This window comes from Branchiostoma lanceolatum, chromosome 9, assembly GCF_035083965.1.
Source record: "Branchiostoma lanceolatum isolate klBraLanc5 chromosome 9, klBraLanc5.hap2, whole genome shotgun sequence".
NCBI lineage: Eukaryota > Metazoa > Chordata > Leptocardii > Amphioxiformes > Branchiostomatidae > Branchiostoma > Branchiostoma lanceolatum.
The window spans coordinates 11,112,658-11,134,308 of NC_089730.1; the positions used below are offsets into that span (position 1 = coordinate 11,112,658).

The 21,651-nt window shown below is 42.0% G+C and overlaps 3 protein-coding genes across 5 annotated transcripts; 1 reads left to right on the forward strand and 2 right to left on the reverse strand.

The window, feature by feature from the left end:
- Positions 1-52: 52 nt before the first annotated feature.
- LOC136441301 (uncharacterized) lies at positions 53-6,795 on the reverse strand. 3 transcript variants are annotated; one of them, XM_066437510.1, is made up of 10 exons: positions 6,534-6,795; positions 5,196-5,292; positions 4,872-4,959; positions 4,412-4,486; positions 3,745-3,929; positions 3,280-3,394; positions 2,771-2,834; positions 1,981-2,447; positions 1,702-1,791; positions 53-1,359 (listed from the first exon to the last, which is right to left on the reverse strand). In XM_066437510.1, the coding sequence occupies exons 2-10, from the start codon at positions 5,283-5,285 to the stop codon at positions 1,079-1,081; spliced, it is 1,455 nt and encodes a 484-aa protein (XP_066293607.1). In that variant the 5' UTR covers positions 5,286-5,292; positions 6,534-6,795; the 3' UTR covers positions 53-1,078. The 3 variants fall into 3 exon arrangements, with proteins under 3 accessions (XP_066293607.1, XP_066293605.1, XP_066293606.1); XM_066437508.1 differs by having other exon boundaries at positions 2,771-2,837; XM_066437509.1 differs by lacking the exon at positions 6,534-6,795 and adding an exon at positions 6,218-6,422 and having other exon boundaries at positions 2,771-2,837.
- Positions 6,796-7,335: 540 nt separating this feature from the next.
- LOC136441302 (8-oxo-dGDP phosphatase NUDT18-like) lies at positions 7,336-12,538 on the forward strand. Its single transcript, XM_066437511.1, has 7 exons — positions 7,336-7,532; positions 7,838-7,941; positions 8,636-8,796; positions 9,380-9,600; positions 9,836-9,982; positions 11,059-11,176; positions 11,565-12,538. The coding sequence occupies exons 2-7, from the start codon at positions 7,848-7,850 to the stop codon at positions 11,820-11,822; spliced, it is 999 nt and encodes a 332-aa protein (XP_066293608.1). The 5' UTR covers positions 7,336-7,532; positions 7,838-7,847; the 3' UTR covers positions 11,823-12,538.
- Positions 12,355-18,013, reverse strand: LOC136441303 (cartilage matrix protein-like). The gene is made up of 8 exons (XM_066437512.1): positions 17,855-18,013; positions 16,257-16,375; positions 15,274-15,409; positions 14,796-14,977; positions 14,420-14,579; positions 13,798-13,965; positions 13,261-13,431; positions 12,355-12,955 (listed from the first exon to the last, which is right to left on the reverse strand). The coding sequence occupies exons 2-8, from the start codon at positions 16,356-16,358 to the stop codon at positions 12,891-12,893; spliced, it is 984 nt and encodes a 327-aa protein (XP_066293609.1). The 5' UTR covers positions 16,359-16,375; positions 17,855-18,013; the 3' UTR covers positions 12,355-12,890.
- Between the last annotated feature and the right edge of the window lie 3,638 nt (positions 18,014-21,651).

Genomic DNA, 21,651 nt, shown 5'->3' on the forward strand with positions numbered 1-21,651 from the left:
CCGTTTATGTTGGGACTCTTCCATGGAAACGACCTTCTTGTGGCACATTGAATCATTTTCCAAGATACAGCTAGCCTGTAGAGCCCATCTTCCCCTTTATTTGAAAGTGCTTCTTGTGTGCGGAACCTCATCACACTTGATAGTGATAGAACAAATATAGAGCACAGTATTGGTCACCTATAACGTTACTTAACTTAATCATCTTTGTACTCTCCTCAATATTAACAATCGATCCCTAAAACTAACGTGTCCACTTAAAACTTCACCCAAGGTACATGTGGTCAGATTGACATATCGATACACATGCACTGTACGCGAACACGGACAGTCCTAAACCCATACGCCATCTTGCATTTACCTATTTATTGACTCAACAGCAGAGCAATACAGTGACTCCCCAGTCGCCGCATCTGATTTTGGCACCCAACACACTTACTAAAGATATTCGTACAAAAGGTATCAGAAATTCAGAATGGAACACTAATGTCGGCCACAGATCTAGAGCAGCATATAAACGTTGCTGAAAACATTTTAATTTAATCTGACTCATACAAGTTCTACCTTCCTGACAACTGTTCTGCCCACGAGGATAATGTAAATGCTATACATAGCGGTTAAATGGGGATAAGGTAAAAAGCATTTAAGATGGAGGGAACACACACACTTTCTGCCAAACACACCTCCGTCTTCCTCCGTCCCCTTTGTTGGAAGCAGAATTTGTGAGAAAGCTGCTACACAGATATTCAAAAACGTGTTCGTCCACCTCTGATCTGGTTTCAAATTGTGCTTACAACATTAACAAGTCAAACACATGAGCTCTATTGTTCATCTCCCGTGTTGGTGAATAACTCTGCCGTGTGTGGGAAAGTTAAGCTGCATCCAACACAAACCAGGCAACACTAAGGAAATGGACCTTCGGAACTATTGAAAATTCACTTCACCTACAAGCACACAGCATTTTTGTACTGTATTTCATCTTTAAGCGACAGTGGTGCATAAAGATTAAAAAACGTTTTCTAAAGAGAATATCCACCTACAAGTACAATATCAGACACGCGTCATCATAGACAACCGTGTCTCATTCTCTCATAAGAAAGGCATATTTATCAACATCAACGTTATCCTCTTTCAAAACTTTACAAAGTTTTTCTCTTGTCGCTCTATCTCCTGCCCTGTCTCTCCAGTCGTCCAACATAGAGAATACTTGTTTCCGCAGTTTGCTGTGCTTGTCCTTGAACCTGTGAACATCAGCTGGTGTAGAACCCAGGCTGATAGCGAGTTGTTGCCACTCGTTTCCCAGGTTACGGGAAAGCTTCTTCAGATCCTTGTGTCTGACCCTTCTACCACTTCCTGCTGAACCTAAAATTAGGATAAATATAAATTCCTTAAATCCATTAGAAATTTTCATTTGCAACATATGAAGCTTCCGTCGTGCACTTCTACCACTTTCTGCTGAATCTAAAATTACGATAAACAAAGGTTTTAGCACTCCTTCAGGCATTTTCAATTGCAACATATGAAGCTTCCGTCATGAACTTTGTCTGTTGTGCAGCCTAATGCATGCCGTTAAGGAAAAAAAAACAATATCTATCATGGCCACAAAAGAGACGGCACTTTTTCTTTAGTTTCTATACATTTTTGTCGTAGTCCACTACTGTTTATGTTCCCAGATGGACGTCAGTGATTTGAAATCTCCCTCACCGTGTCTAGGTGGTGGTGTGCTCTTCAGCCGCCGTGCGGAGCGTTGTCGTGGGAAACAGCCTGCGGATTCCTCTTCCATGTAGTCTTCATCTGACGGAAAACAATACATGAAGGAACATAAGAAAATATAAGCAGAGTTTATTTCAGTTTCCTGAGATTTACGAAATGTAGTCGATATTTGCTGCAGATCATGGATTTTGGGGTGCATTTCATGCACTGTTTGTTATAGTGATGAATATAATATTATACCATTGATCATTTTATTTATAAAGAACTCACCACTAAAAGAAGCATGCTTGTTTGCTTCTCGCTTCCTCTGTTTTGCTGACTTCACTTCCCTTGGGTCTTTTCTGCTTTTCGGTGTCTCGAAATCTTTCTTATTTTGTCTTCTTGCCTGGGCTTCTACCTCGGTGAGAAGGGGTGTTGTGACATCTTCACTTGTTTTCTCGTTCTTTTCTTCGGCTGTTTTGTGCACGTTCTGGTCTTTGTTGTCATCTGTTCTCTTGTCGTTTGCCATCTTGTCATCTCTGTTTGGCACTTCTACGTTTTCCCCTGCCGTTAACTGTCTATTCTCGCCTGGCTTCTGTGCCGTTCCCAGGTCTTGTCCCGTTTCACAAACTACATGTACATCTACAACAGTCGTTTCCTCTGTCGTTGTCTTGTCTTCAACCGCTGTGTTGTTCCCTTCATCCTCTTTGGTCTTTCTGCTGACTTCTTCTGCGGGCTCTTCAAATATGTCGCCAATTCTGTAAATAGGACATAAGATAATCACGAGAGAGCAATTTGTCGTTCGAATGTTAGAAGCTCCTGTGTTGGTACATTCCATTATGGACTGGTTGAAAAATTGGTCAGTCCATTCTTTTGTGTGAGAATAGAATTGCACCATAATTGTTCATAACGCTAGTTGCCATGTCAAATACACATAATTGCAGCAAAATAGCGACACATTAGAAGGACATTTGACATCATTATGATGGTGCCTTAAAGTTGTTATATAAAACCACCGTCGGTCTTTGGTAGAAAAGTGACATTATTAGCATCTAGGAACACATGTTGAATACAAACTCACCCGTAAAGGCCAGAAGGAAGAGACGTGTATCTGGTCCTTCTCAGTGGTTGTGGAGACGGCAGTCCTGCTGTCAAGATACAAAAGAGCAAACTCAATGGATTTTAAACCCATTCAGTGAGCTAACCTCTAAGGTAAGTTGATCAACTTCTATGTATATAGTGGATTGTTCAGCCTCACAGCATGAAATATACTATACAGAAAAAGCTTCGGATCTTTACTTTAATTAACTGCCTTAACGCATACAACGTCAAGTGGAATATAACAGCTAACATCTATTGTCTATGCAGGTCTACCAGTGCTAATGAGCTTTATCAAAATTCGAAGCTATGAAGCACTTACAGTAAGTTTTGATTTCCAAACAACACGATTCTCAAGATGTCCAGCGAAAATATAAGCACACTTTTTATGGATTTTCTAATGATATACTAATCGAGCAACTCATAACCATGCGTCAGGCAGAAGAAGAGGTATCACTGATACATACAGACGTTTATTAACTACTCGCGTACCAGGTGAGCTTCCTTTCTTGACCTCTAGGGTTCCGAGTACTTCGTCAGTGACTGGAGGACGTTCTCCGAAATGTGCTGTGATGACTTCTATCAGGGTGGTCAGGTTGGACGTGCGCTGAAAAAACGCAACAGGCAAGGAAGTAAACACCCACCTTTTGACATAACACAATGTTGAAGTATCTAAGTTAAGGTCATTGACCTGTCAACTTGTTGAACATACATTAGTTGCCTATCAATTCTCAAATGATTGAAAGGGGCAATTTCATACCATGTACAGTTTGATTTTTAAAAAGTCTTAGTAACTGAGACAACGACTCTGACCCTTGAAATGTGTTTCATTCAGACATAGTCAAACACACTTTCAGAGGATACATTCTTAAGTCTCACATTCAACAAGCATTTTGCCAGTGTACTATATTACATGTGAAATCAGAACTTCAAATGAACCGCTAGAATGACACTCACATAGTTCCAGTCCTCCAGGTAGGGGAAGGTTATCTTCCCGCTGGTCTCCACACACAGGCACACCTGGCTCTCTACGATGGGTGCCGTGCCTGTCTTGGTGCTTTGCGGCCGTACCAGGCAAGTGGGAGGGTCGTGGGGAAACTTCCGCGGCAGAACAAACACCATCGGGATTCCGTAATGCTTGCCTATAAAGTAGGTAAGATAAGCATAGTATACATAGTCTTGTAACTCATAACAAGAAAACCTGCATGCCAGGCATTTATTATTTGATGAATGTTTGGAAAATTATACTGCAACAGACCCTTTAATCTGTCTTTCCAGATTTGAAAAAGAGATACAACATGCATTTGGAGATAACTGGTATTAATTCTACATGTACGTTTTTGAATGAAAAAATAAAAGCTGCCGGATGGGCGCTTGAAATGTCTGAGTATACAAATGTATTAATCCAGTAGTAAAGATTCAAGTGTATTCCTCAATTCTACGCGCAGTACATAACTTAGCCTGGATGCCAGACCCCCAAACTCTGAAATATCTATCGTGTGGGACCCCCACACGAAAGATATTTTAGAGTTTGGGGGTCTGGCATCTAGGCTATACATAACTCAGATTTTTTGGGGACTAAATGAACAAATATTGATATTTCTAACTGTGTTTATGTACGCACCTTTATGTCTGATAGGAACAGCACCCTCCAAGCAAAGGCGGACAGTAGATCCAATGTGACCGGCTTCCGCCAGACCTGCACAGGAACGTAATTTGTTTTAGACTCCCTACCTTAAACCTGTAACTCTTACGCTTACGTTTAATTCACTCTAACTGTTTTGTTCTCGCCTTAAGTTTCTGGGATTATCAAGAGCTGTGCCTCTTCTTTTCTTTCCGACAATATCCTAGAACTCTCGATCTTGATACATGTTTACCAAGTCACCGACATGGACTCTATACGGCATCACTATAGCTACAAGACAGCACAATCCATATCTAGCATTTACTTGAGTGAGGGAGCATAAGTTGCTAAGTATATGTATATGCTATGACATTTATAATTCCATGCGTGTGCTGTTTAGGAGACAGAAAACCTATAAAGATATGAGTTGTTGTTGTTCACTGATCACAAATCCATGTACCTTCTTCTACAGCTGCTTCAAGAGTCGGGAATCTGGAGATGACATGAGCGGTCTCCTCTCTCGTCTTGCTGCTGTACGTGTAGTTCGTCTAGCAAAGATGACGAATTGGTCAGTCATTTGGTTTACTACTTCAAACGACGTCGTTGATGACAAGTAGTGTAGTTTGATACACGATTACAACATAACGAAACCATTAAACATTTGCCAGACTCCCGCTACTTTCCGCTTTTAAAACCTATGCAACCTACCACTTCAAACTAAGTTTGTTTTGAGCGTCAAACTATGTTAACATTATATAGTTGCTCGTAGAGTTCTGTGTCTTACCCTGATGCGATCCAAGTCATGGCTATTGAGACGCAGTACTTCTGACACTGTTTGTGCTCTCCGTGTGAATGGTACAGGGCGGTACGACATGGTCAATCTGGAGACGTAGGAAGAAAGAGTATCAGCCTGGAGTGTGTCTAAAAAAATTCATCAAAGAACAAAGCAAAACAATTAAGTGGAGTACACACGTACACGGATTATACTTGATTTGGTAATGTTGATTTGCAATGTATGTAAATGATGTTCAAACTTGTGTAAGTTGTACTCAAAGTTTGCGGAGAGAGGCTATATGTAACGTTATATACAAATGAAGACTTGCTGTGTTTCCCCCTAAGTTACTTGTAATGGTATTCTGACAGGCGTACCAGGGTGTATCGCCCTTACGTTCTACGTTTGGAATGTGTGGGTTAATCATTACCTCAACTATACTCTCTGTACGTGACGATGTTTGAATGAGAATTTTAGTCTCGCTCCAAGACATTTGGCATTGCAACTGAGGCACTGACCTGCTCCCACAGCCTCGAACCAGTCATGTCGGGTTATGGCTGATTTTCAGTTTCAAACTGTAAGCCTATATGTAGAATTTTGAAAGCTAGATAGGACAGCACGCCTTATTTAAGAATAAGTGTTTTGGGTATGACCAGTACAAGTATTTCAATGTAGTCAGGAGGTCAAATTAGTAAGTTTTCATAACGCTGGTCAGTGTTGCGACTGTTTAGTCTAGTCGCCGATACCGACCATGCATAATCTAATCTTCTTTGATGTTTTCCTAGGTTAGTACCGTTACTGTTTTCACACACAGCATTTCCCATTTTTCAGACATAACGCTCCCACCCGCTTGAAGCCTGTACTGCAGTAGACTAACCAGACGCTACGTGAAGAAAAATGCCAACGGAACTAATATATTTCGAGGTTGCACTTTGCCGACGACGGTATGTTTGCCTTGTGTATACAGCCATGACTGGAGGTCCAGCTCATTGTTGCAAACTTAAGTCATGATATAAATAAAATGGCCCTCTTACTTCTTCAGATCTTTTGAATATCACCTACTGGTTGGTCTTTGGGAGAATTGCAAGCTCGTCTTCGTACTTTCTTCGTACATTGAAATAGATATAACTTAGTGGAGCACAACGACAAACAGTTACGAGTAACCGCCATTTTATAGTACTGACATGTCGCCTTAACATATTCTTAGCTGAAGTTGAATAAGATAAAAGCAAGGAAAATATGTTGTCATGGATTTAAAGACATACGATTGTAAAGCATGCAATGACTTATAATTATATTAGGATATAGATATAAGGTGGAAATAGCGTTACTACACGTCCTAGAACTCACCTGCACAGCGTTACAACGCCAAGTTTGATTGACACGGGCTTACAAACAATGACGTCACCGCTAGTTCGAGTATTTGCTTTTAACCTTTTCAAATTTCAAACCAACGGCAGCTTTGACGTTCGCGTAGTTGCACACGGTTCAAACACGAAAGCCAAAATGGCGAGCTTCCCTCTGTGAAAGACCGACAGGCAAAAGAGAAGTTCTACCATAGACTACCAATGTACTAGAGCTAGAGGTACTGTTATGGTGTCAACTGGGCTACTTTGGATTGGGCCTATATGTTTGATTAATAATTAACACCGCGATAAACCCCGAGGACTATGCTGACCCCCAACCACACGAACGCTATCGGTAGTGACTAAAACAAGCTTATTCTCATGTTATGGAATAAGAAACAGCAGACCCAAGAAGGAAATGACTTACCAAACAACTATACAACTTTGTTGGCTAGCGAGATAATGCCAATGTTAGCTTGTTAGCTTCGCATAATTGTTTTTAAAAAAGCCACCATAGAAGCTTTACAGGAGTTTGGGATGAAATGCCACCCTAACAAAGTTTCGCAAGTCAAGTCGCCATATCGTGTTAATTTTCGCTATCATTCAAGATTTAGCTCAACATCTCGTTTTTTAACTAAGCAGATGCTGGGGTGCAAAATCGAAACTTTCTCTGATGGCCGGACTTCTCTGATAGCCCCTTATCCTAACCGCCTTGTCGTCAGAAAATGTTACGATCTTTCACCCCGGGGTGAAAGATCCCCCAATATCTGCTTGAAGATGACCCTTTCCGATATTCCCGCCAAAAACTATAACCCTTGACCCCAGAAATGATGACGTATGCGGGAGTGACAGCTGAACAACACTGATGCGAGAAGGACGAATCTCTGGAACCGTTTGGCCTTAAACAAGCTTTTTATCACTTCTTTGGCACATCTTATGTTATATTGGAGAAACCAAGGCCACAGATAGATGTATAGATAGTAAGGGGCCTGCTGTCAACAAGGTAATCTTTGATCAACTCGTTTTGTACTAGTAAGGAACTGTGGGAGGGGGGCGTCAGGCCCATTCGATTTTTGGTAGTCTGTCATTCGAAAATCTTTAATGTCAAAATATCACATAAAACATGATTGTGATTGTTAAGTTGGTTGTTTATGAAGATGTTGCAAATTTCCTTTTATTTTATTCACAACTGATGATACGTATATACCAGTCCACATTCAAGGAGAGGGCTGGAGTAATTTTTCTTGAAGAAAAGTTACTAACCATGTTTAACCATTATTTTTCCAACAATGTTGTCTCCTTTACCAGTTGATGCGTGATGTCTGAGGCTGAGGCTGACCTGCTGAAGATCCTGAGTGGGGAGACACCGGGCCCGTTTGTGTGTGATGTGGACCCCATAGGGGCTGACTCAGGTGAGAAAAACACAAATAAATGCTATATAAACTTCACTGTTAAAAACAAAAAAAAGTATCAAACATTCTGTAGAGATATCTCCCAACTCTAACTGATTCTCCTTTCTTGTCAACCCTCATTCATCATTTGTAGGATGCAGCCATTACTCATTTGGTCATGATCATGACTGTCTGACTAGCCCACAGTGTGATTATTGCATCAATGGGGATTTTTGGGCCGACGGGTCAAAAATGTTAATTAGCCGCGAACCCTGACTCCTCGGCCAAGTGGGGAAGCCAGTCGGCCCAGTGTCTCTTTATGGAGGGAGGAGTTCTTGAAACTTATGAAAAAAGAGGAAAAGTTGTTTTACATTTGAGGCAAAGAACAGGTGTAAGTAAAGATGACTACACTAAAGAAACAGGTGAAACAGTATGGTTTGTCTTACCTTTCAGACAAAGAGTATGTGATACCAATGAAAGCAGTGGGTGGATTGTTGTGTGCTAGTGACATCTGATAGCGAAGAAGACAGCCAGGTGGATCGTGTCCTGGAGTGGATAGCTTGCAGTATGCTCAGTGACACAACTGTAACAGTTGTTTTACCTTTCAGACAAAGAGCATGTGGTAGCGAAGAAGACAGCCGAGTGGATCGTGTCCTGGAGTGAATTGTTTGCTTTGTGCTGGTGACACAGCTGTAACAGTTGTTTTACCTTTCAGACAAAGAACATGTGATAGCGAAGAAGACCGCTGGGTGGATCGTGTGCAGTGTGCTGCTGAATGACCAGGGACAGGTGCTGATGATGCAGGAGGCCAAGAGGTCATGTCGGGGCACCTGGTACCTCCCAGCTGGCAGGGTAGAACCCAATGAGACCTTCCAGGTGACGTAAAATGAGCGTTTTGCCAAGATAGCATCACCTTTCCACTATCAGCTTCCATTGTCTAAAGACCAGAAAAATATAAATATAGTTTTGATCTCAATCAATTGATCAGACTGCCAAAAACTACATTGCACAAGTTCTACATTTTTTGACAAGTGCAATGAGTTTGATAATATGGTACAGGTGCAGCTCTTCTTATACACAGGACTGATACTATATTTTAACATCCTCTCTATTTTCATTCCAAAAGTGAGACCGAATTACATGTATTCATACATGACTATACTGTAATCGATATACTGTAATATGATATTCTGTAGTTAGAAGTTAACTGTAGGATATATTAGCCTTGTAGTATTGTTGATTTAATGCCATACATTGTACCATGTGCGATTGTTTAGCAATAAAGTTCATATATTCTAAAGGACCATGCAACCCTTACCAGTAGCTTCCATATTGGCAACAAAACTCTGACAGCAGGCCTAAATTTGAACGAACATACAATATGCATGTTGTTGTGCATAGGAGGAAATAGTTTTGGTAATGTTTTGAAACAACTGTCTTTTTATACCTGTACCATCAGGAAGGTGTTTGTCGAGAGGTTGAGGAGGAGACAGGTCTGACCTTTGAACCTTCAACCCTCCTCATGGTGGACGTCAATGGGGGTCACTGGGCCAGAATGACCTTCACTGGGACTGTCACAGGTGGACAGCTGAAGACCCCTGCTGAGGCAGATGGGGAATCCCTGCAGGCTCGTTGGTGCAGCGTACAGGACGTCAAGACAGAAAACGACATGCCTATCAGGTCAGGGGTCATTGCCGTGGTGGCAGTTACATGTTTGATGAAAGTAACTGTAGATGCCACTTTTACATTCTTTGCTTCACTGTAGGATGAATTTTCTGCAAATCTTTTGAAATTTGTGATTTACATTGATGTGACATCATTATATTGGTGTTGCAGGGGACATGTACAATGAAATTATAGACGACACTGTCATTCATTATTTGCAGTAAAAGCTTCAATCTTTAACCCCCAACAGAGCCAAGGACATCTTCCCCATCATTGACCTGGCTGTACAGCACCAGTCCACTCCAGAGTCCCAGAAACCCCCATGTGTGCTCCCAGTCTTACAACCGCACAAGTTTGTGAGTCTCAGGCTTGTTCTACTCAAGGAGTGCTCTGAAGGGTAAGCAGGGTAAAATGTGTTGTATCCAATTATCATAAAGGGAGCACACCCCAGTTTATTTGGGGTTTCAATCGGAGGCTGCACACCCTCGAGTCTAGGTACTGTCTCTTCCAGAGAAGTATTCCGAAGTAAATCAACTGTGTATGGGATGAAAGCCTATCCCTTCCGCTACAGGATCAGCTGAGTTCTGTTTCTTCAACCTCTCTAATTTTGGTAAATCAGGAGACAAAAACATAATCTTCACGTCAAAAATGATGGTCAAATTTTGGTACTTTTGCGTAGGATAAAACTCGTAGAAAAAAATTTCTGGGTAGAAACGACTGATGTTGTAAGAAAGAGAACAACCTAGCGTACAGTCGAGCCAATTATTAAGAAAATTCTAGTACTTAGATTTCTTTAATCATCCACGGCGCGAGGCATGTCAGCATGACCCACAGAACGCAACAAAGGTCAATCTCGGGCCAAGGGACATTTCACCATCAACGTGGATGGATATCCGGAAGTAAGGCTCAGATCGAAACGCAATTTTCACCCAAAACACACCAATTCATACCCTTTTCAGCCATGCTAGTATCTAATATTAGTTCGAAGCATATCATGAGAAATCTAAACTCAAACCCAGCCCCTCGAAACCCTTTCGTCACTTTTTTGTCGGGCACTACCGTGGACCCCGGTCGCGGAAGAACTGGGGTGTGCACCATAAAGTACTTTCAACAAACAATGTTTAAAAAAAATTCAGAACACTTCAGAAAATTCAAACATCAGCTCATGTGTGATGTATTGATTGGAGTATATTTGCTACATGGACATTCTGAAAAAGATTCATATAAGATGCATAGGATGTTTTCAAATTGAAATTATTATTATAAAATTGTTACTGATGATACTGAAAAATTTTGTTGGTGTCTTCTTGTATGCATATCTAAGAAGTGGCATTAGGCTTGTTTGAGGAAAGTAGATACAGTGTATTCTATACCTCCAGCATCTCAGTATATCGAAAGTTGTTCTCATATAAATACTTGTTTGTTTGTTTGTTTGTTTGTTTGTTTCTTAATCTCCCTTTTGTTTCCCATCAGCAATGTTCCGGAGTTACTGGTGAGAACCACGCCCTCCCCCCACCTCCCCACTACACGGATGTTACTCAAGGACTGGTCCATAGTTCTACCTCTACTCAGGCTTCTAAGGACAGCTATGGTAAGGGAACATTGAAACTTCATTATGTCTGCTGTCAAGGCTAGGTGTGCTTGTGTGTTGGTTTACTCCAAGTGTATTATCAATTGATATGAAACCATGTTTATGTATGTATAAGAGGCTTACATGCTCAACAAGGAAATAACATTCATTACTAAGTTTTGATTTGATCATTGATAAATGTTTACTTTTCTCTCTACAAGCTAAGCTAGAAAGTGTTTCATACTCTAACAAAATTTCATGGTCTACAAATATTGTGCATGTCTTTATATCAGATTGGATCTCCCAACTACCTGTTCAACAAAGAAATACTTGTAGGCATTTGTGAACAGAGAGTCCTTTGATACAATTGTTCAGTGCATTATATCTATTATCTTATTTCCCTTTCCAGGTGCTTACAGGTGAAGCACTGTCAGGTAAACTGCCAATCACGCCTGTAGGTGTGTTAGGTGTTGAACACGTGGGAAAGCCACATGGCCTGGCGGATGGCATCTGTCTCACCTTGCTCTATACACTTGCAATTGGGGAAGACACGCCCCCAGAAACAACTCATGAATATTCATGGTGCCCAGTAACCAATGAGGAGCTGAGAGCAAGGCTAATTGACACTTGTGTGAATAGCAAATGTATAAAATTCAAAGTGCATTAGGGTCAATAGATCTATATAAATCACCTTCTTGCCAAATGTAGTTTTATGGTGTTTTAAAGTTCTTAACATTGTTCTCTCTCATATGTATGCATTTAGATTTTAGATTTTCCGAAATTATCTTTGAGAAGGTTTAGTAGCTGCTAGATTAGAAATACCCAAATTCAATTGCTTCCATGAAAATATTGCATAAAAATGTATTTTGTAATATGTATATGCCAGCTCTTACCAATATATATTGTTTTGCTGTGTTAGAGTTTAAGTACATGTAGTAATAAGATTTTCTATCTCCTAAGATTATTCATCTTCTCCTTTACGTTAGTTAGGTTAGACCAGGGCAGGGAACTAATGATGAAATAAACATAAAGGTTTCTTGGAAACCTTAGTCTTAACTTTAGAACCTCTTGGAGGCTTATTGCTCCCCTCATTTGTCTGGTATAAACAATGTCTGGCAAGTTTATACTGCTGATGTAACTAAGTGCCTGTTAGGCCAGGTTGATTAAATGCAGAGAGAAGGCTCATAACTCAAGAAGAGTACACTTGACACATTTATTGGACAGAGAGCAGAAACATCTGGACATAGCACAGCCCATAATCTAAGGTGTGATTCCTATTGATTTTAATAGGTGGCACTAGTGCAAGTAATGCTGAGGAATAAATATTGTAGCTTTGCAGCGAGGTAAAGAAAGAAATGGCATTAAAATCTGTACAAAATCTTCTTTCTATGACTGTAGTGTACAGACACATACACTATACCTTCCTCATCTATACATTCAAGCACTGTATGTAAATCTTGAAGCATCAGCTCTAATTTTATTACCGAAATTACTAAGTATTCTATTGCTATACAATCTGTATGTTCCATTTCGGTAGGTATTAAAAACACTGTATCGCTCCACCAAATATTTCGCTGGACCACTGCAAGCTTTTCCTTGCTGTTCCTCTCTATATGTACAAAATATGGCTTTTCGTTTACACATGGTCGTGTTCCGAAACACTATGGATATATAGCACTATGCGACCTTCGGGACTCTTCGGACGAGTTTGTCGTGCCCTCGTGCGGGTTCCTTCTCACCGACGGAAGAAGCCGTATTCGTAATCGTACTCATCATCCGAAGTCGAAAACGAGGAGCCTCCTGGGAAGAAACGAAAGGAAAATGGTTGACAATTGAATATGAATCTAAAGCATATCAATATAACATTATTCACACTGTTTTGTAGATACTACTTGCAGACTTGCAGTTGAAACGTGTGTGTAATTTTCATAAACTTCAGCCTGCTAAGCTAGCCATTTGGCATCAAACTTGGATTTGCTACGGGTTAGGCAACAGGAAGATGGTTAATCCTAAGTCAAAACTGAGATAAACTTTTTGTGTATGCTGCCAGTAAAATACTGCACTGCAGTTTGTTAAGTAACCGCCAGGTGAAACCCCTAACTCACCTCCGAATCTCTCCCTGAGGATGGTGATGAGGTCGGTGAAGACGCCGGACATGGAGGAGAAGCTGTCGGCGTAGAACAGGTGTTCCGGGACGGGGTCCGAGACTATGCTGCGCAGCTCGTCCTCGTTAATCTGGTTCTCAGGCCCCACGGCGAACGCGAACATCTCAACGTCTGAGAAGAGAACCAAAAATATGTCAGACGTTTTAAACTGAACATCTAATCTCACCCTAACTAAAAGAAAACAACCATGGAGAGCAAACTATTCTATTTTCTGGGGGGGATTTAACATTTTCAATAGTTATCAGACCTATAAACCGAATACATACTGTACGACTTGACTGGACCAATGCAGGTAAACGCAACGATTTTGAAATATTTGGCTGGTGTGTTCCAAATTTTTTGCCTGAGAATCACATGTAACCCAAATACGAAATCGGATGGAAGGAACCTGGATTACTTCATTGTGTACATTGTCCAAATATGCGGTTTGTTAAAACTAAAACGTGTCACATTTATCAAACACGACTGCGGCTTTACCGTTGGCCTTGAGCTGATCGGCCACGGGGATGGGCGCCCCTCCGCGGTTGGACTTGCCGTCAGTGATGAGGAAGAGGATCTTGGCGGAGTCGGCACGAGAACCGGCCACGGACTGGAAGACGTTATCACGGGCCAGGCTCAGAGCGGTGGCGGTGGCAGTCCATCCTCCTGCCGAGAACATAGCAATGAAACACGGTGAGATCATCCGGAACACCAAAGTAGCTACAGTTACTAATATGATCTAGTATATCTTAACAGTCATGCAGCAGTAGACATGCATTATATCTAGTGATCGACGTTGTTGCAGAACGCAGTATGATGAAGTTTCAAGGATAGGGCCCTTTCACACTTGCGTTTATATTCAAGCGTATATGACTTGGGTTACTTGGATATTGACATTTTTTGGGGGTTCAGTAAAATTTGAGGGGAAAAAGTATTTTCTACCTTGCCTGACCGCTGTGCAGCCTGGTTATCGAACCGAAAAAAGAATTTCTTCCGCCGCAAACTTTACCTAAATCAAAGAAAACTCATACGTACTTGACTACATACACAAGTGTGAACGGGCCAATACTTCTCGATGAAATTTTTCACATAGTTTTTTTAAAATTCTAAGTGAACCTACGTTCGTAAGCGATGCTGCCCAGAGCGGCCCTGACTTCGTCACGACTGCCGCTCTCGTTGAAGTCGAACTCCACACGGGTCTTGTCCACGTCTGAGAAGGAGATGGCGGCCACACGGGTGTTATCTGGGTCCACGGGGGCAGGGAAGTCCTCAATCAGGTTCTATGGTGTAAAGAAATATTGATGAGTGACATTATTCTTTCATTTTCACAATGAATTGAGGAAGATCTCAGAAATCTGTAGCTCATGTAGATGATGTGTTGTGAGGTAGCTATAGTGTTCTATTTGTGAAAAATTATGTGATTAAGTACTTATCAGTATGTTTTCATTTGGCGACTACAAACTCCACACCGACACCAGGAAGTTTGCCTGCAGTACCTGAATGTTCTGCTTGGCGTCGTTGAAGTTCACTTCCCTGACGCTGCCGCTCTTGTCGAAGACGAACAACACGTCGATTTTCCCAGTAGACCCGTCAGCCTTGCGGAAGCCGTCTCCGCTGAGAGGGCCCAGGAAACCTGCGGACATGGCTCCGACTGTCTGCTCTCGGGTGGGCACACCGCCTTTAAATTAACAAAATGTTATTTGTAGATAAACTAATACATATAGTGACACTCCATACGACACACTTATAAAGCACTGAGGTTCAAAAGAAACCCGAACTAATCATATGAAATCTTGATTAGAAAAAGTTAAATATTTAGATTTGTGTCCGAAAAGTCACCGACATGACCAAAGAGCACTTTGTGTTGCGACAGTGAAAGTCGGGTCTGTTTTAACGCCAGTGCAACAACAAATCAAAGGAATATTAAGAACGTTTTTTTTTTTTCTTTTAAAGATCATGATCATGAGTACTTACATTGTTCCTTCTCCTCCCTGAGTGCAGGGCAGCAGGCAGTGGACCCCAGCGGGTTGTCAATCACCGTACGTGTCCGGAAGACCCGACTGCAGCCGAAGATGTTGTCCTTCGGGCTCCAGACGCTCCAATCAGAAACCTGCGCGGTTCAGAAGTTCGATGTTTGAGTTTCAAAGATATGTGTGAAGCACAGGTGATAATAAGAATATCAGACCATAGTAGGGACTAGGTAATGAGGCGTTTTAGAAGCCCCGGCCGGAAGAAGGAAAGAAGATACGCAGACGCCACAGAGTTTGAACAAGACAAGTTGCTAGCTTAATAGTGATATTGTGTTTCTTTTATAGTTATTCCTATTCAACTTGTTGTCTCAGGTTATATTGGTTACAATACCGCTTCTGGCCTCATGATGGGGCGGGGGGGGGGGGTGTATTCTGAGTCGTCAGAAGGAAGTTTTGGCGGGAAGTGGGCAAGGGTGTGAATTCATTGGAAACCCTAGACCTTATAGTTCGTCCAATGTATGGGTTTAAAACAATAGCTTGATACTATAGTTAGTAAGTGTCACGGAAGTCAGGTGTACATATCGTCACGTCATATCCTGGTCAATTTTCTGTCAAGTCACTGTCCCATATTGTCCAGTCAATCTGTATACCGTTACAACCCTCCCATGCCACGCCCATTCTCAGGTACGCACGTTCTGATGACGAAACAGATTCACCTGTACATCCGTGGTGTTCATGAAGGTACCGGAGTACAGGTAGTAGCTTCCGGGAGCCAGTAGGAAAGTAGGCGAAGCATTACATATTAGAGGTTATCCGTAAGGTGGCAAGCTTTTTTTAATACAATACAACGAATGCATGCTAGAAAAAGCAATAGCAGAAAAGTAGACAGCTAACGAGTTGAGGAAAGCGATAGGGAGTTAGTGAGAGTTAGAATACTTAGAAATGAGTTTGATTTTATGCCAGCAGATGAAAAGAAGAGATACTCACTCTGCATAACTTTCTGTACAGTGGCGTGCAGGCGGGACCGGCTGAGGACTGTTGAACGGCTACGACAGCCAGAACACACACCGCGGCGAGCAGCGACCTCATGCTGATATCGTTTGTTACTGCAGGGGGACATGAAATCAATTGTTAGCAAAACCCTTTGGCAAAAACGGGTCAAAAATTATCACTCACTAGGGTGATGTGCAAGTCTAGAAGTAGACAACACGTACACGCTTCGCAGCATGATAATGACAGGACATGCTGGAATATTCATTGATCTTAATATGATATTAAGCGCTCTTTATGATAGATGAATCAATCAACATCTTGCAAGAAAAGGCATAATAGGGACGTTTTTTGTTCTGCCGGAACCGAAAAATGCTTTAACTGCTAAGTGGGGAAAAACACGATCAGCAAACACTGATATCAGTCGGCCTCCACTGTACATGATAACATTGTTTGTTGAAACGCGGCCACCCAGAAAATCCCAGACATGATACAAACCAAGGACCTCCTTGTACAAACCTTTTACAACTGATACTAAGGTCAAACAATATTCAGATACCTTGTCAACTGTACAAATGTACGATCAATTCATCGAGCCAGCAATAATCCAAGGCCGAAGAGAGAACAAAGCGCTGATTGGCGTGTCTGAATGTGACCGTGGACTGGCAGACCGTTTCATGAGGCCACTAGACTTACAACTTCCGGTGAAATGGCAGCCCACATGTGCACAGCGTGCTCCAATCACGCTACCTGACACGCTAGAGACGCCAAGTTCACAGTAGGGCGGGGCAAATCACGCGGAAAAACCCACAATCTAAAACATGCAACTCCTAGTTCCATTTTCTTGTGAGAGTTCGAGAAAAGAATCAACAACAATCAACAATGCAGTTCTTTGCCGCTGTATCTGAGTGGAAATAGTCGCTATAAATTAGCGTCCTCCCCTCCCAGATTAAATACTGTGTTTACCCATTACCGACCAGCTTTAATGAATCTTTAATGGACAGAAACATCGTAAAGAAAAACAGTCGTCTGAGCTCTCGCTACTCCTCAGTGACTAAACGGTGGTAATGCTTTAAAAGAAAACGGGATTATGATCACTTCATGTATGACGGAAACGTCATATCTGTGAGCGCGTGGCCGACCCGCGGAGACTAGCGGATAATCTGTCTCATCTGTCTTACTTATCACCGTGTACCGCGGAGACTAGTGGACCTGTCCGACACAACAGCGGGGAGGCTACGCCAGGAATTTCCGCAGAAACAGACATTAACACACAGTCAAAACTGCCAAAGGCAAAGAATAGCATCCTCCGGTGTTCATCGTTAGAAGGCTACACAAACGCAATATTGCATAATGCTGAAAGAACTTGTACGCAGTGCAAGGCATAAAAATCACGAAAGCCAGCATACTAGTTAGTATCTTTGTACTAATGTATAGATAATTTTAAAGGAGATAAATGTTCTTTCTTTACGGCATTTGTCACACCGGAGAGTACATATCAGCTTCCGTGGGCTTACCAGAGATGCTTTTCACATGCCGTGATTCAGTATGAGTCACATAGTCACGAATGGGAAAAACAGAACAAAGTCACTCACCAGTTGATGCACAATACAGTGGACACGGGAAAGTCGGCGTCTGTAGCTTCAGCTAACGTCCTTGGATCCGACAAGTCTGGACTGAGGTCTCCCCGAGTACCGCGCGGCTTTTATAGGGCTGTCCCGGGTGACCGGAAGTTTCCAAGAATGCAGAAAAAGCCGCAGCCGGAGCGAGGAGTGCGGAGGCGCACGAGTTGCCAAGTCGCTAACAGGAAGTGCTCGCGCAAGGTTTCTGAGGACTGAGTACACAGGTTTCACCGTAATAATGGAGACTTCCGGAGTCGTACCAGATATACAGCACACTGGTAACGTCATCTATACAGATATAACAACAGGGGAAAACCCCAGGGAATGGGCGCAAAAAATTTGACGCGTGAATTTGAGGTTTCCTTCCCGAGGTTTTGCTGTATCATGCTGCCGGTGTCATATAACAGTCTGCTGATACAACCTGGACAGGAATATGTGTCAAACCATGTCGAGATGTGTTTAGTGACCGTTAGATACCCTAACTCTGCGAAACAAGTGTGTACAAAGAATCGTATACAGTATAATATCATTGTTGTGTTCATGGATACTTAATATTTTAAAGCAATATTAAAGTAAGACCTGTGGATTGAAAATGTGCCATAGCCAAAGGTACACGGCTTTTCACATAAGGTGTATCTTGGATGTCGGATTTGGATATAAGACATGTGCGGCATATACCTATCCATGCAATACAGATAATGATTCTGGTATCTGCTGTTTCCTAAAATTGAGGTTGTAACCTTTGTTACTGAATTGTTGGGGCGTGCGCTGTTTCGATGCTTTTTGCTATCTCGCGTAAGTTTTTTAATAGATTTGGGGTTTCGAATAATGTAGTCTACAAATCCAGGTCAATTTGTCCTCGGGGAATCAACAATACCTTAATTTTACCAGGATGTTGATACAGTGAGGTTATTTAATTTCAAAGCAGCTATAGCTAGTCTTCTAAAATCTTAGCCTCGTATAGCAGGCATCTAGCTCGAGGATGGCGTCTTGTGTATTACTCTTATTGTATACCGTAGTGTTTAGACTTAAGTTTTGTAGAATTCAATAGCATTGTTAATAAGCAAAGACATATATGTATTGACATTTTGTACTGCCTACGAACTTGCCATACATTGTACCTGTTACATTTGTTGTGCAATAAACTTTTACTTTACTTACTTTAAAGGTGGTAAGTAAAACGCCTTTCGCGCAGCCTGCCGTGAAGGCCAGTTGTAAAGAAACGGTACACAAAATTACATGTGCACCATTTCCCGAGAATTTGCAGCCAATTCCCAGAAGCCTATCCTGTCCCCTCTGCGCTTTGAGGCTAGCTGTGAGCCACATGAGAGTTACGATTCGCTTTGAGCTTCTGACAGAAACCATCATCCTCGGCCCCATAGCGATAACGCACGTCACCGTGTGTGGCTCCGATCAAGCAGCCGCGCTTCCCACACATAAGTACAGATTAGTATGTGGTTTCATGGGTTTAAAATCACATGACTGATGATCCAGCTAGCCGGGGAGATGGTGATACGAGAATCACTTCAAAAGTTACAATTTCTCGCTGAATATATCCGATTATTGATACAAACCTTCTGTCTTATGATCTTAATAACCGTCTCCTTTTGACAACATTATTACACGATGAAGACAGCCATGACCCACCGGAGTAGCCTTGAAGTCAATGAAGAGTAAATGACGTGGAAAACCGAGATCAACAAGATTATAATCTTACAAACGATCACAGGCACCTAATCATGACCACCTACTCCGCCCCCGTAATGTCTCCTCAGGGATTCAACATGAAAAACATCCATTAGATTTAGAATGTCGACGTTTTCTACTCTCCAAGTGGAGCATGGGTTTCGGCTGTTTTTTGACGTGTTTTTAGGTGTTTTGTCGGGCTTTCTACTTTTTGTATAGCCATACAAAAAAAAGATGACAAAGTAGAAAGCCCGACAAAACACCTAAAAACACGTCAAAAACCAGCCGAAACCCATGCTCTGCTACTGCTTGGAGAGTAGACATTTTCTTCTCCTTTCTTGTTCATAATGTAGGGGTCAGTGACCCCGTGTTGCTACAGAAGTGTTTTCGTGCGGTGAAGAAGCTCACTGTATTGACTCGACCGTGCAAAAACATACTTGCAGGTACTTAAACCTGTTTTCGTGCTGTAGACAGGACCATTAGGTCGAGTTTTGGCCGAGAGCGATGTTTACTGAGATGATTCATGACGGGCTATTATTCTGCAGACGTCAATGAGGATGCGGTCTCCTCAGAATGTACCGCCTGTGCCAAGAGGTTAGAAGATCGCTATTTCGTATTTGTGCAGAAAATTAGTGTGTTTTCAAAAACAGCACTCAGTAATTTACAGGGATGCTAGAATGTTTTTGAAATGGTGACTGACTTCGTATCTGGAAAATACGTTTGCATCGTGTGTGGGGAGGGCGAAAATACTAGATGATGACTAACGAAAACAATCAACCCTCTCCTTTCGTTTAACACCCTGCACCTCTCTAATACATGTACCTACCCCCCGCTTTGAGGGGGGTCCTTGGGGACGGGGGGATCTGACGTTTTTATCAGTTAACATTTGACATTCTTCTATCCCTTCCTAACCACAAAGAGGAATGTCCAAGAGGCAGCTTTGAAATGTCATCTTCAAAACACGAGGATGTGCGAACTTGCGGTGACTTCCTTTGTTTTGAGCTTTCCTCACTTCTCCACCCCTTCAGGCTTACCTTCACAATCGGGTAGGAAGACAATTACGTGCAGTGGCGTCATACGGATGAATTTTGGTTTATGTTTGGATTATGACTAACCAGGGGAATAACAGAGGATGACATAGGGAATTCCACCTGTATTAATATAACCCGTTGCTTATAGGTCTGAATGAAATTGATAATACTACTACTAGTAGTACTAGTCTTCATTTGGTATGATCATGAGAGCGCGTTGCGTACTAGACGTCCTATTGAGCTCTTCATATAACGTTACATGTTTTCGTCATTCCGAGTTTATTCTTCTTTAAGAGAAAGTCACTACCCGACTATGCTAACATAAGGATGATGTCAAAACATAGAGGGGGGCGAAGTAAAAAAATAAAACTTATTTTGTCCATTGACTAAGTTTGCGCTAGTCCGTATAACGCAAACTCCAGCTGTCCGGGGTTTTGATAAGACTTCTCATAGCACCATGTACAGGTATCTTTGTGACCGTATGATCCTAGCTGTTTCATTTTTGCGCCATCTTTCTCTTTGTTTATTTTTCTCCTTCAGCTGTCGCATTGAAATGTTCTCCCTTTGATGATGAGTGGGTTAAAGAAAATCGTAATCAAGATTGCTTCAGAATAAACCTTTAAAAGTTTAGGCAAGTCGTTCCCCAGACTTCCCATGCCCTTATTTATACCATTCCGCAGTTTTACGAGTTTACAGTTCACATAGTCCCGCTGTGTCGGTTGTTTTAAACTTGACCTTCCAACTATTTCAAACAACCCTGACAAGTTGACAGACCTTGAACATGGCCATGTGTTGAGAGTTTTACGGCCGTTGACACGCTATCTTGTCAGTCTGGTGGTTTCTCGGAAACCGCTGCATCTGCTTTTGTTTGAGCAGACGTGCGGTGAGTTTGGCTTTGTCCCACGTGACCCGGCCCCAGACATACCAGTGGGCTGTACACCAGACTAGCCTCTATAGCAGGCTCTCTGGGTCTTTTTGGGGGGCTTGTTATACACTTTTTTGCTGATGACTTCCTTTTGTACCGAGTCGTTTGTGCAGCCAGTCCGTAACTAT

Bases quoted from the DNA above. Each gene is read 5' to 3' on its own strand.
- LOC136441302 (XM_066437511.1), top strand. From the start codon at position 7,848: ATGTCTGAGGCTGAGGCTGACCTGCTGAAGATCCTGAGTGGGGAGACA. The intron at 7,942-8,635 runs GTGAGAAAAACA...TTTACCTTTCAG, and splicing joins CCCCATAGGGGCTGACTCAG to ACAAAGAACATGTGATAGCG. The intron at 9,601-9,835 runs GTCAGGGGTCAT...AACCCCCAACAG, and splicing joins GAAAACGACATGCCTATCAG to AGCCAAGGACATCTTCCCCA.
- LOC136441303 (XM_066437512.1), bottom strand. From the start codon at position 16,358: ATGAGGTCGCTGCTCGCCGCGGTGTGTGTTCTGGCTGTCGTAGCCGTT. The intron at 15,410-16,256 runs GTGAGTATCTCT...TGAACCGCGCAG, and splicing joins TGTACAGAAAGTTATGCAGA to GTTTCTGATTGGAGCGTCTG. The intron at 12,956-13,260 runs GTGAGTTAGGGG...GTTTCTTCCCAG, and splicing joins CCTCAGGGAGAGATTCGGAG to GAGGCTCCTCGTTTTCGACT.
- LOC136441301 (XM_066437508.1), bottom strand. From the start codon at position 5,285: ATGTCGTACCGCCCTGTACCATTCACACGGAGAGCACAAACAGTGTCA. The intron at 3,930-4,411 runs GTGCGTACATAA...CCTACTTTATAG, and splicing joins TGTTCCTATCAGACATAAAG to GCAAGCATTACGGAATCCCG. The intron at 1,792-1,980 runs GTGAGTTCTTTA...GTTTTCCGTCAG, and splicing joins CAAGCATGCTTCTTTTAGTG to ATGAAGACTACATGGAAGAG.